Genomic DNA, 12,172 nt, shown 5'->3' with positions numbered 1-12,172 from the left:
TCGCTGAAAAGTACTACATGAAATTCAAATCTGTCACTCTAAGAGATTGATTGGTTCTTAGAATTATAGTTAGAATAGAGTCAATGACATTCTTCTCACTTAGTTCTTGTCGCATGACTTTTCCTTGTAAGCAATTAAGATGCTCACTACAACAGTAAAAACATGTCTTGCAATTTTTATGGAGGAGAATTCCTGCTATGGGGAAATACAGCTTTGAGTAGTAGTTGTACTTGGTAAATATTCATGTCAGTCTAAAAGAATTATGATACTACATGCCTTTTACCCTCATGATCAAGCTAGGACTTTATTACAATATTGCAGTTGTTTATTATTGTTATTTTTAGTATTTAGTGCCCAGTGCCCATATGGAAATTTTCTCGCCACATTCCTTCTTCTGTTTTTGTTCATTCTTGCTTTTTTTTGTTAGAAAAGCTTAATATTCGGTTGCCAATTCCTGGAATTCAAGTAGTCAAGGGATTCCAGGAATGTGTCTTGTTATTATCAGTTGAGAAAAACTCCCCCTAAATCTTCCTCAATGCTAATAACTTTGATTTGATGCCATTAGACAGCTATTAAAGCAACTCATTTTCATATCATTTCCTTTTGAAAGTCTTGTAAAGACACGATGCTCATTGGTTATTCATAGAATATATCAAGGATAATCTTACCGCTGTCAAAAATGAACAAAATGAATGCACACTCAGCTCAGGCAGATAATAAGTTGTAGAAGCTTGAGGAACATTGCAAGTGCCATTAACGTTCGCTTATTGATCTGCCATCTGCCGCTCTGATTTAACACTCCATGATCATTCCAATGATTGTTTACCCTTATATCAATATAGCCTTTTTTTTAATTGCACGTCTACTCTGATCAACTACTTGATAGTATACGTTTGTACATTCCTCCAGTCCCCATTGAAGACATTTCGCTTTGTTCTGGCAGACTTTTGTCACATCTCCAAGGTTTATCTCTGTCTAGAACTGACAAATAGCATCTCTTAGATCCTATTTGGTCTCTATTAAAATAATGTCACCTTTGTTTTTTTAGCCAGACACTATTGATCTCCCTTTCCGTGTTTGTTTAGTTACATACTTTGTAGAAGGTTTGCCAAACCAAGTATATGTTATTGTCGCCTTCCCTGAAACTATAAAATGGCTTACTTTGTCTTGTGGCCCGCCGGAGGTGGAGACGATTTACGAGACGCGGTGAGAAAAAGCCAACGCGGTTGAGAGTTAACGACGTAGAGAGGACGCGGGAGGTAATCCGGGGGAGAGTGATGGGAACTAAGATGGAAGTAATGCAGACGAATTGAGCCAAAGATGCATCCCGTCCTCATTCATTCATTGTATACCCACAATGAGACCACTCTTGTTTTCTCTCATTTCTTTTTCGCCCTCTTGTGCGTCGTCGCTCCCCCTCCAGCGCCTCTCCCCTTTTTCCTCTCTCTCTACCAACGCGGCTCAGACTAGCGCACTCGCCCTCGCGCTTGTAAGCGTGTCCTCCCGGTGTGCGCGTGCCATTCTGTCTCCACTACAGCCAGAAGATGGTAAGTGCCGATTTTTTTGCCGCACACCATTGAGATGGATCCCTAAGAGTTGGCAGATTGGGAGTGTGTTGTTCAAAGGGGAGGATTTTGATTGATACAGGAGGAGGTGTAATGATGGATGGATTACGTGTGCGTAGTTTGGGGGATTTGTTAAGATTGTTGGTGTGTTTTGTGTGTGATGAAACGGTGGTGGTGGTGGTGGTGGTGATGCCAGAAGGGGGTGACGTTTGCAGGCCATCAGTGTGATGTGCTCATGTGACGGTGTCATAAAACTGGAGGCAAGAGTTGCAGGTCGAGGGGAATGATATTGGGATGCCAGATGAGAGTTTTGTTTGGCGCATTTCTTATTTATTTATTGTGGGTTGTGTGACCAGGTAGTACAGTGAAGTAGTTACTAGGTATAATACTTTTGTTGAGAAAGTGGGACCAATCAGATGAATTATAGACTAAATTGTCAATAGATGTGTGATGTAGTCTCTACTGAAGGTTTTAGTGATAAGATTGAGGACAAGAGAAATGAACTAAAAATGTGGATGTAACATTGTGGGATTATTTGCTATATATATAGATGCAGATCTAGTTTTTTTCATATATATTTTTAACTGAAAGTTGTTTTATCTTAGTTTTTATGTGGATTATTTGTCAAGTGTCAGTGCTTTTGTAGTAATTTGAGCCAGGCAAAGAAGGAAAACTTTAATATCTCTTGCTTTTTTTTCCCCAATGTCTCATATTAGAAAGACCATTTGGGTCAAAGTGCTTTAGGCTTGAAGAGCAAATAGCTGTCCTGATTCATGGTTTTGCGCTTCAATAGCTTTCTGGTTTAAAACAGATTCCTTCCTGCTTATTCAAGAAAATGTCAGAATATTTTTGCTTGGTTGCATCTTAACAAATTGATGGGAACCATTCTCATGTAAACTTTACATGTCTATGTATGTATATTGCTCACATTTTGAAGCAGCTAAACCCTCAAGGCAGAGAATGGGAGAAAATATGAATAGTGGGTGATGAAATAGCAAAAAAAATGAAAGTGAAGCGCTGGAGGGACTGACAGGAAATGAAAGGAGGACCGTATGAGAATGTCTGACCAGCTGGATGGAGCTTGCTCATTGGCCATGTGGGCCGCCATGGCAAGTGGGGACCAGTGAGCCTGTCAAATGTGCTGTGTTCGCTCCCACGCTCTGCCAACGCTGGCAAAGTCGCTCAGGAGCTCATTAATTTCCATTTTCCAACTCGCCTCTAATATGTTGGGACGCCGAGACAGCTGTGGGAGACCCGCCATGAATCAAAGTGCTGGAGGATGAAGCACGAGTGCTTCGTCAGCTTTGGTTATTGGTTTGCGAGGCTTACCTGACAACAGCTGTATGTGTTTACCTCTGCCAAACATCAAGGCGAGAGCAATTGTTCTTCTAAAGCACACATTTCATGTGAAAAGAAGAAGAAAAATGAGCAGTTTTGGTAGATAATTGTAGTATATATTATGGACGGTATGCATAATCATAGTTTTGTCTATTTGGACTTAAGTTAACTTCTGATATTTGAATGATTTTTCTTATAGTTTCACTTGGGTTGGATGGTGGCACTTGAAAATTTGTTTTAATTCCAAGGGAAAGATTCTTATCTTTTTGACGGTGTCATTCTATTAAAGCCGTTTGTTATATAATCAAAGCACTACTGACGGCTTTGGCTTTAATTTAATTAATTTAGTAATAATCCAACATGAGCTTGGTGTCTGTGTGTTATTTTCTGAGATTTAGATGTGATATTTCCTTACAGATGTGCCAAGGAAGTGTCAGATTTGGAGGAAGGTGCTTTACAAGGCTAGCAGATGTCTCAAGGAAGACGTGTTTAAAATGTGGTTTAGCACCTGTCGCCAACGCACAAGCTGTTAAAAAAAGGAGTGAACTGTCCAGCAATATTTATACAGAAACATATGTGGATTTTATCAGCACAGAAATGTGCCATATTTTTTCGAGGAAGAGTAGATGACATAAAATGATGATTTAAAATCTCTAGTGCCAAAGAAAAATTACCACTTACCCAACAATTCCACATTTTTGCTTTAACTTGTACTAAAATTCAGGAAATTCTTGATACGTTTCGTCACATTCTAAACACTCCGAGTTTCTACACATTTCTATATTTTACATTATGGAAGTATTCTTCCCACATTTTGACATTATATAAGACCAAGACAACACGTAAATAATACAAGGCTACCAACTGAAATTGAGATCTTTCAGTATTGTTAGTTTTTGTGTATTATCCTTAATTACAAGCCTTCTAGTGAAAATTGAATGAGAGACGTGGTAAAGTGTGAGCTCCTCCCTGCTGTTCTGACCTGACCTCCTCTATCCTATCTCCTGTTCTGTCTGTCCCATCTTTCCCAATCTGACTGAGACATTAGTCACACAGAGACTGATCCTTCCCCTTCCTAAAAGAATGGAAGGCTGTCCTGTCAGCTATCAGTCTCTGTCTGCCTCCGTCCTCACCTGCTTGGAGTCTGTTAACCCTCTTTCTCTTCTTCCCCTTCCTTTTTTTGTGTCGCACCAGGCGCGGCTTCCCTCTTGTTCGTCCACCCTAAGCATTGCCGAGGTACTCCTGCATGCTTCCAAGATCCAAGATCACATCTTGCCGGCATGATTTCCTCCCCCCTGCCTTTGTCCTCAACTCTATGTGCTTCCCTGCTTGTTTATTTACATCCCATAATTGTAATTGTCCCTGTTTCTTCTTGTCTTTGTGTGTTTTGACTATGTCAAATCTCCTTACATTCGCTTTCTGGTACACTAACTCTTGCTAGTGAACTTTTTACTGCTTTTAACTAAACAGTCAATGCATTGATTAATAGCCCTAATGAGACGTCCTTATACTATGCAATTATGCCTCTAAGAAGCATATTTGTCCTTCTTTAAGTACTATTTTTGGATCATTAAAGAACAGTTTGGCATTTGGGCGGTGCTTCATCATATCATAGAATATCAAACTGTAGATGCGTTTTATTTTTAGGATTATTATTTTAACAGAAATCCTACTAGTGTTTTCCACCCAATCAAGTTTGCCACTTTGGCGTCTTGGCAACTGGTTTGCTGGTATTTTTTCGTCATATTGTGTAACAAGTTGGATCTGATTTGGGATGGAGGATAACATTATAAAAGGCAGCTTGTTTGTTCAAATTCGCTGGCTCTTTCCCCGCTCGTCTATGTGCCTGCTTGTATTTGTGGCATGAAAATAAGTAATTATCCTATGGCTTCCCCCAGGCCTCACGGAGAGAATTCAGGGCTCACCTGGATGAGGTCATCACGCTCAAGTCAAGGTACTCTACCTTGGACCAGGTAAACCCGCTAACCTTCTAGTAACCTCTCACCGATCGACATTGGCATGCAGGTCACCGGCATCTCACGTAGCACCTGACCATGCTCATAACACGCACTGACACACATCATTTCGATGACTTTACTCTGAGAGGCCTGTTCCTATTATGTGCTAATTCCACTTGGGAAAATAATGATTTGATTTATGTCTATTGCCATAATCAACAAATATCAAATCATATTTTCCCTTGCATTGTAGAAAATGTGTCTCTGTGGTTGTAACATTAGATGGTTTAGTGAAATGACACCTGATTGGGGTATTATTTTTAATATTCCCATCCATATATGCATGTGGACACCAGGTTTTAGTCTTAGAGTTGTTCCTATAGCACATTACACAGGGAAGTGTGTGTTGTCACTGGTGAAAGTTAGGTAATAGTTGCAATAAATTAATAAAAGGTTAGTTTTTATTTTTCCCCAAAGCTGACCTGTCCATCCCCACTTTTAGTGGTCACTTGTTCGCATGGGCTGGTAATAAAATTACATTAGATGGACAAAATTATTTGGTTAAGGAGGTGCACAGCTCACAATCACTGTTTGAGAGTTTGTAATGTTTAATGAAATTTGCTTTAAAAGAAAACAGTACAGATTTTCTCATTAATTTTTCTATTTATTTCTATACTCGGAGCATAGGGGCCTCAATATTATCTTCAAAGTGAAAATATAGAAAAGCGGCCAGTGAAACGACTCACAATTTGTCAAGTAAATATTAATAATGACTATTTTCAGACATATAAACAGATTCTGATTTACTATTATTCATAAATAAGCAAGTATAAATACAGGAACTGATTGTGAACTGTCAAACTAGTTTTCTTGGACTTGAATGAAACAAAATCCTCACCACAACCAAATTATATATAGTATAGAATATTGCCCCTTGCATTAATGATAAAATAAGCTAAGATTACTTTGTTGTTTACAACTCCTTAACTTTAGACTAAGTAAGACTAAGTTTAAGTACTGCATAGTATAGTTAAAAAAAAAAACAGTGTAATGGTTTTGTCCACTTGGTGTACATTAACCAGCCCACATTTTCTTTCCCTCATCCCCCATCACCATTTTAGTCGGCGTCCCGTTTTCCAGGCATCTCTTATCGTCTAATTTAAGTTGTGCTCCCCCCCCAGCCACGACAACTTGGCCACAGATTTTACAGCGTAGACGCATTCTGTCGTCCCTCAGGCCGTTTTACAAGAGCACATCCCGATCGGTCAGACTCAGGCCGAGCAAACGGATAAATCCCCCTTCTTTTTTGCATAATTTGTCCGACAGCCCCTTTTAATTTTGTGCTGAGCTTAGCAGCACGCCGGTTACATCTCATCATTTCCTGCAACGTCTCCTCTACTCGGATGGTTATTAGCGCCATCGATTTCCTGCGGAGCCTGGCCACCCGGGTCTCGCTGACCTGGCCGCCATGGCTGTTTTGTATTCTACGAGGAGGCTGGAAAGGGCAAATCCGAGGGGCCCTTGAATCACATTAAAGGGAATAGTTAATGGGGACCGCTATTATACATAGCTACAAAGTATTTTAGCCAATGTTGGGCTCCTTTTCTTTAGATTGAGGTTGCCATGTTGAGGGATTAGTGTTTTTGCGCATGTACACAAATGCAGGTCAAAAGGCCTGATATGGTCAAGTGCCCATTAACCAATCAGCTGCTTTTCCTTACGTTAAAACTAATATGGTGCACTTTTCAAGGTCGTCAGATGTGTGCATGATGTGTGCGTGCTCACATTTGCATCTCCACAATCTCTATTGACGCATATGTTAGTTTTAAGGGGTGAATTAGAAACTTTTCCCCCTATATACTATGTCCAGCATCACATCTTCACAACAACAACTCATATTCGACCACTGTTCTCATTGTCATATGCTGTCGTTCCACTTTTTTGTCGTCTTTTGAGAAGAGCTTTTCTTTTGTTTGCTTTGTCTCCTCTCACTTGAGGTTTTTTTGTGTATAGTAGTCCGGCTAAAGGATTGATTTTTATGATATTATGGAGAATGGATGAACTTGTTTGCTAAAAGTAGATGTGAGTCTGTTTGAGATACACATTTCAGAGTTTTTGTCACTGTAGGTCGTGCAATTTTGTCTGTGGCTGTCGACTGTTAGTTTTCATACGTGCTTCTTCTTTTGATCTGTGTGTGGCTTTTAATGTTTTTAGCACCCTGAAATCTTTCTATCTCCCCTGTCTTCTCACTTCTATGCGGGTTGTGCTTTGGTGGTATGACTGACTATTTCAGTTTAAAGAAGGTAAAAATCAAGGATAAATATTGGTCATAAATTGTCAATCAAATTGAACTAGATTGAGGAATATTGCATTTAACTTTAGGGCAAAAAAAGTCAATGTCTTTCTATTTGGTTGTATTTAAGGATGCAGGATTTATTTTAGCAAAACATGACAGAATGTTATATTTTTATCTCATCTTTGTGCATCAACCTTAAAGTATTGTCAAGTCACATTAAAATATGACTTGAATGCTGTAAATATATACAGAATGAATTAATGAACTAGTATTTCTTTGCACTTCCAGAATTCTAAAACAGAGTACCATGGAAAATATGATTTGCATTTTTCCATTCATTTGGTACTCCCATAATATCATTATACATTGTCTCTTGTTGATATTATTTTTTCATATTCCAATCTTTTAATATCAACTCATTGAAATCAAATTACAAATCCTTTCATAAAAAAATAGCACTAAATCATATGCCCAATTCTCATTTATAATATTAAGTTGAACTCTTACTCACATTGACATGATAATTCAATAACACTAATCATACCGTTGCACCCCTGGAAATCCAGTCAACCACCTGAGAACATCCCCCCTTTCTCCTTCTTACCTTCACCTTTGTTGCTCCTGCTATTGGGCTGTCCCGTCCGTCTGTTTGAGTGTGCGTGTCTGTGTGTGTGGTGTTGTGGTTGCCGGGACCGATGCACTGATGCCTGTGATTCGATGCTTTATCTCCACTAGCTCCAGTGTAGGTTGGAGGGGCTTAAAGATGATCGCAGGAGGACCTTCAGCTCTCGAGTAACTATCCCGCCCCCACCCGCCCCGCTGCCCTTTGCCTCACCCTCCTGCGAAGAGCGTGCAAAACAAACGCCCCGCTCTCTACCCCCGTTTTTCTTTCTCTCTCTCTCTTTTCCCTTTCTTTTTAATTTACCCCGTGTTGTTCTGCACCAACCCCTGCTCCCATCGTTCTCACCCCCCCCGTCTACGCTTCTTTTCTTTTGGCGCAAAGTCCGTCTGCCTGTCTCTGTCCTCCCCTCTGTCGGCTTTGTCCATCCGTCTCCGCGGTTAACGTGAGTCCGCCGTCACTAGCCATGTCTGGTGTGTGTTGGATGTCTGTCAAGTAGATGTCATCAAGGCCGCTCCAGTAGTCTTTGTTTCTTCTTCTTCTTCTGACTTCAATGTCTGGGCTCTGTAGTTTTTTTAGCCAAGTCTGTCCAGTCTGTGCTTTCTGTTTCTGCTGCTCTTTTCTTTTTTCTTCAACTCTGCGAGTTGTAGGGACACGTCCCGCTCATCTCATCCCATCCCAAGCCGACACGTCGTCTAATATGTCCGTCCTTGTGTATCCATGACCTCTCATCCCTCATCCCAGCCCGCCCACTCACCTTGGCTGTTTTGGTGCCTAGTATGATGGCGGTGAGGGAGGGGAGGAGAGGTAAAGGGTCGCTTTAAGCCAAGCAAACACATACACACACACTTTGCCGGCTGACTCGTGCACTTGATGTCACTCCGGGAGGTTTTTGCATAAGTGAAAAATGGATATTAGCTGATAGTGAGAGTCAATGTGTGCCAAAAGGACCACTGTTCAAAAAGGAATAATGCTATATTGGTAAGTGTTGCAAAAAGTGGAATTTGTGAGACTGTTGGTGTTGATCAACACAGACTTCATATTCCAATAATACAAGTTTATATGTTCTTTTATAATTCACATCCACTAGTTTACATTGGTTATTGTTGTAGATTATTAATAGGGATGACATTAGGCCCACAAAATTTGAAATAATTTGTAAAAGTCATATCCAGTATGGTAATTATAAATCGTGTAGATTAATTGAATGGTAAGTGCCTTTATTTTTATTTATTAATAATATTGTACAAATTTGTTCACTTTTATTGCACATCCAAAGCATTTATTTACAGTTATCATATATCTGCAAATAGTGGCTTGTAGAGTTTGGATACAATCCAAATTTTATGGATCTTAATTATATCATTAAATGTGAGATTTTAAAGATGGATACTTGGCTTTTGCTACTCAAGGGAAATGTGTACTAGCTGTCCCTTCAGCAGTGTATGTACCAAATATTCCAACTTTTAAGTAAACATTGTTTTTAGCCAATGTCAAATCCAGAACCTTTTAGTTTGACACAAAGTCAAATTTAGTTTAAGACCTGCAAGGAACCTTAAAATATTCATTTTCACCTTATTAGAAATAAGGCCACTATTTGAGGAAAGGGGGTATTTGATTTGTGACTTCATTCTTATATTCTATTATTCTGAGACATTTTTAGTTGACATCATTTGTGCCATCAATATTATCTTAACCCCTTTCTTTTTCTCTCTTTCTAACATCAGAACCTCTACTTTTCTCCTCCCCATCATCCACATCTTACATGAAGCAAAAGCATACCATCTCAATTGGATTTCAACACTACATTCTGACACCACGCAATCGCAACGACTTGAATCCGATAGTCGCATCACATAAGGCGAACTCATTCATCGCGGATAAAGATGAATGATGCGGGCACTCAGTCTGTGATCTTGACGGAGATGCAGTGGTCTCCAACAAGCTGGACAAATGGCAGAGTGTATGGCGACATGACACTTTGCCACCTCCAGCATGTTAAAGAACCACTACGGTTTATCTCCAATTTCCACCGCTCTCTCTCTTTCTGTCCTTGTGTCCTCTATGCCCTGTCCTTCCCATCAATCCCTCTTTCCATCTGTAGGTGCAGTCACGATGCAGCAGCAAAGAGAACATCCTAAGATCAAGTAAGTGGCAATGTGGCCACCTCAGTTACTGTCACTCATTTGTGTGTGTGTGTGCTTCTTTTCATGAAAGTTGAGTCAAGAAGAGCTGCAAAATGTAAAGTATTAGGTCAATATGTATTAGTGGGATTACCATATCGGTTTCCCCAAGTCAAAATTAGTTTGAACATTGACAAGCAATATTAAATTAACAGTTAATGTATGTTAAGATATACCAGGGTGTCGCAATCACCACAGCAGAAGGATTCAGTCAATGATGAGCCAGACACATACTCAGGTAGCCTTCAGTGACAATTTATTAACAACAAAGTGCACCAAAACCTGGACTTAGGATGACATGAAGCAAAAGATACTAAAGTGACACCCTCAGATAAAAATTGTAAAAAAAAAAATGAAAAACTCCAGTCAGATTTTCAAATAAACACCCACAAAAATACAGGAAATTAGGCTGAAGGGTGCCACTGTCAGAACTGATGGTAGTTCAAGTCCAGAGAGGGGAATTAACTACATGTGTAAATGCAACAAACTATACATATATCCCATGATGTCTAAACTTATCTCAAGTCCTCCTATGCAACCCAAAATAATTAACTTCACCAACACAAATTCTCAATATAACAATGAATAACATACTTACAATATCAGGTAAAGCTGAGGCAAACAAAACTTACTTAACTCTAGACAATATGTACTATCTTTGAGAAAGTAAGGACTGCACTGCCTCGGCATCTACAATCACAGGGAGTCAAAGAGAGAACTAGAAAATAATAGGGTTTAAATAAGGACAGGAAGTGGCTCATGATTTGAGGGAGGATGATTGGGAAGTATAGTCACAGGTGTGTTGGCATGGGCAGGGCTTTGCCATAGGGGGTGGAGCTACAACTCCAGGTACGTCCAGGAGAAAAGAAAGCACACACAAAACAACAGATGAAAACTGACTAATTTCAAAGAATAAATGAGTGTATTCAATCTTGAATAGAAACTTTTAACTGTAATATTTTGCATATAATAAGACAAAAAAATGAATTCAAAAATTCAATTGTCCATAGACATATTAAGAGTCCTTAATTTGATTTGTTATGAGATTCCTAAATACAAATGTTGGCTTTAACAAATGTAACTTTGTCATAATTGGAGGAATTCTCTTACCTGTATTTATACATTAAATTGCTCAAAAAGATTTATATGCAGTATTCTAATTTTTAACCTACACTGAAGCACAACAAATCTACACAAAAGTTAATCATAGTAAAATGTAGCTGATAAAAAACCAAGTCTTTACATACATGCATATCACATTTTTTTGTTAGTTCCAGCACAAATTGCCTGTGTGAACATGTTTTTTTTTTTTTGCTGTGCGTACTCGCTTTTATTTGCTCTTGTGATGTGACATGCAACGTGTAATTTTGTGGGTTTGTCATGGCGCGTTTGCGCGTGCGGGTCCCATGCCTATGTGATGTTTTGCCAGGAGGTAGTTAAGCCTCTCGTTGAGCAGGCAGAATTTGCCGTGGAAGTGTAAGTGTATGTTTAAAGGCACGAAATTGGGTCAAGGCAAATCAAAGCGTTGCGCCGATTCGTTGCTGTGAGCCGGAGAGAAAGAAAAAAGGGAAAAAAAGAACAGATTATTTATTAGTTTCACTTTCTTTGTTCTTTTTTTTTTGTACTTTTGCTATCATTAGAGGGATATTATTAGACATACATGGATGCTATCAAAATCCTCCTAACCTCACTCAGTTATTTTTTGTCTTGTATATTATTCTATGCCAAAGAAAAGTATCCAAGTGCATGTACCGTATTATTCGGATTATAAATTACCAACCAAATAACCAAATGGTACAATAATCTGCTAAGTAAAGAATTGATATTTTCTACAATGGTCTCACATTAATTTACATGCACTTTTTGAGTTTATAAATGCTTAAAGTACATAATATGTTGTCATATTTTTTTTTATCTTAGGTCACAGTGCTGTAGACATAACTAAGGTGGCCCGGAGACACCGCATGTCCCCCTTCCCCCTCACCTCGATGGACAAGGCCTTCATCACTGTGCTGGAGATGACTGCCGTCCTGAGCACTGAGATCATCAACTACAGAGGTGGGAATCAGGCTTTTTTGTTGTTGTTTTTTTTTAAAAAGGCTCCCTGTCATGTGCAATGTTTCTTTCCACTTTGCTGTCTGACTCTTGGCCATGTTTAGATGTTTGCTGTCACACCTCTCAGGGTGTTGTAGCAACATGGAAATGCTAAGTCC

At 39.3% G+C, this 12,172-nt stretch overlaps 1 protein-coding gene across 5 annotated transcripts in view; it reads left to right on the top strand.

The window, feature by feature from the left end:
* gphnb (gephyrin b) overlaps positions 1 to 12,172 on the top strand; it is a 60,490-nt gene that overhangs the window by 41,913 nt on the left and 6,405 nt on the right. For 4 of the 5 annotated variants that reach the window (XM_077742726.1, XM_077742730.1, XM_077742727.1 and 1 more), the window contains exons 11-15: positions 4,098 to 4,139; positions 4,802 to 4,876; positions 7,893 to 7,949; positions 9,881 to 9,923; positions 11,880 to 12,017. In XM_077742726.1, coding sequence (XP_077598852.1) covers positions 4,098 to 4,139; positions 4,802 to 4,876; positions 7,893 to 7,949; positions 9,881 to 9,923; positions 11,880 to 12,017 — 355 coding nt within the window. The remainder of the gene's footprint in view (positions 1 to 4,097; positions 4,140 to 4,801; positions 4,877 to 7,892; positions 7,950 to 9,880; positions 9,924 to 11,879; positions 12,018 to 12,172) is intronic. The other variant, XM_077742729.1, reaches the window with a different exon arrangement.

This window comes from Stigmatopora nigra, chromosome 2, assembly GCF_051989575.1.
Source record: "Stigmatopora nigra isolate UIUO_SnigA chromosome 2, RoL_Snig_1.1, whole genome shotgun sequence".
In the NCBI taxonomy this organism is placed as follows: Eukaryota; Metazoa; Chordata; class Actinopteri; order Syngnathiformes; family Syngnathidae; genus Stigmatopora; species Stigmatopora nigra.
The sequence above is the reverse complement of the archived record's forward strand: the minus strand, read 5'-3'. Positions and strand labels throughout refer to the sequence as shown.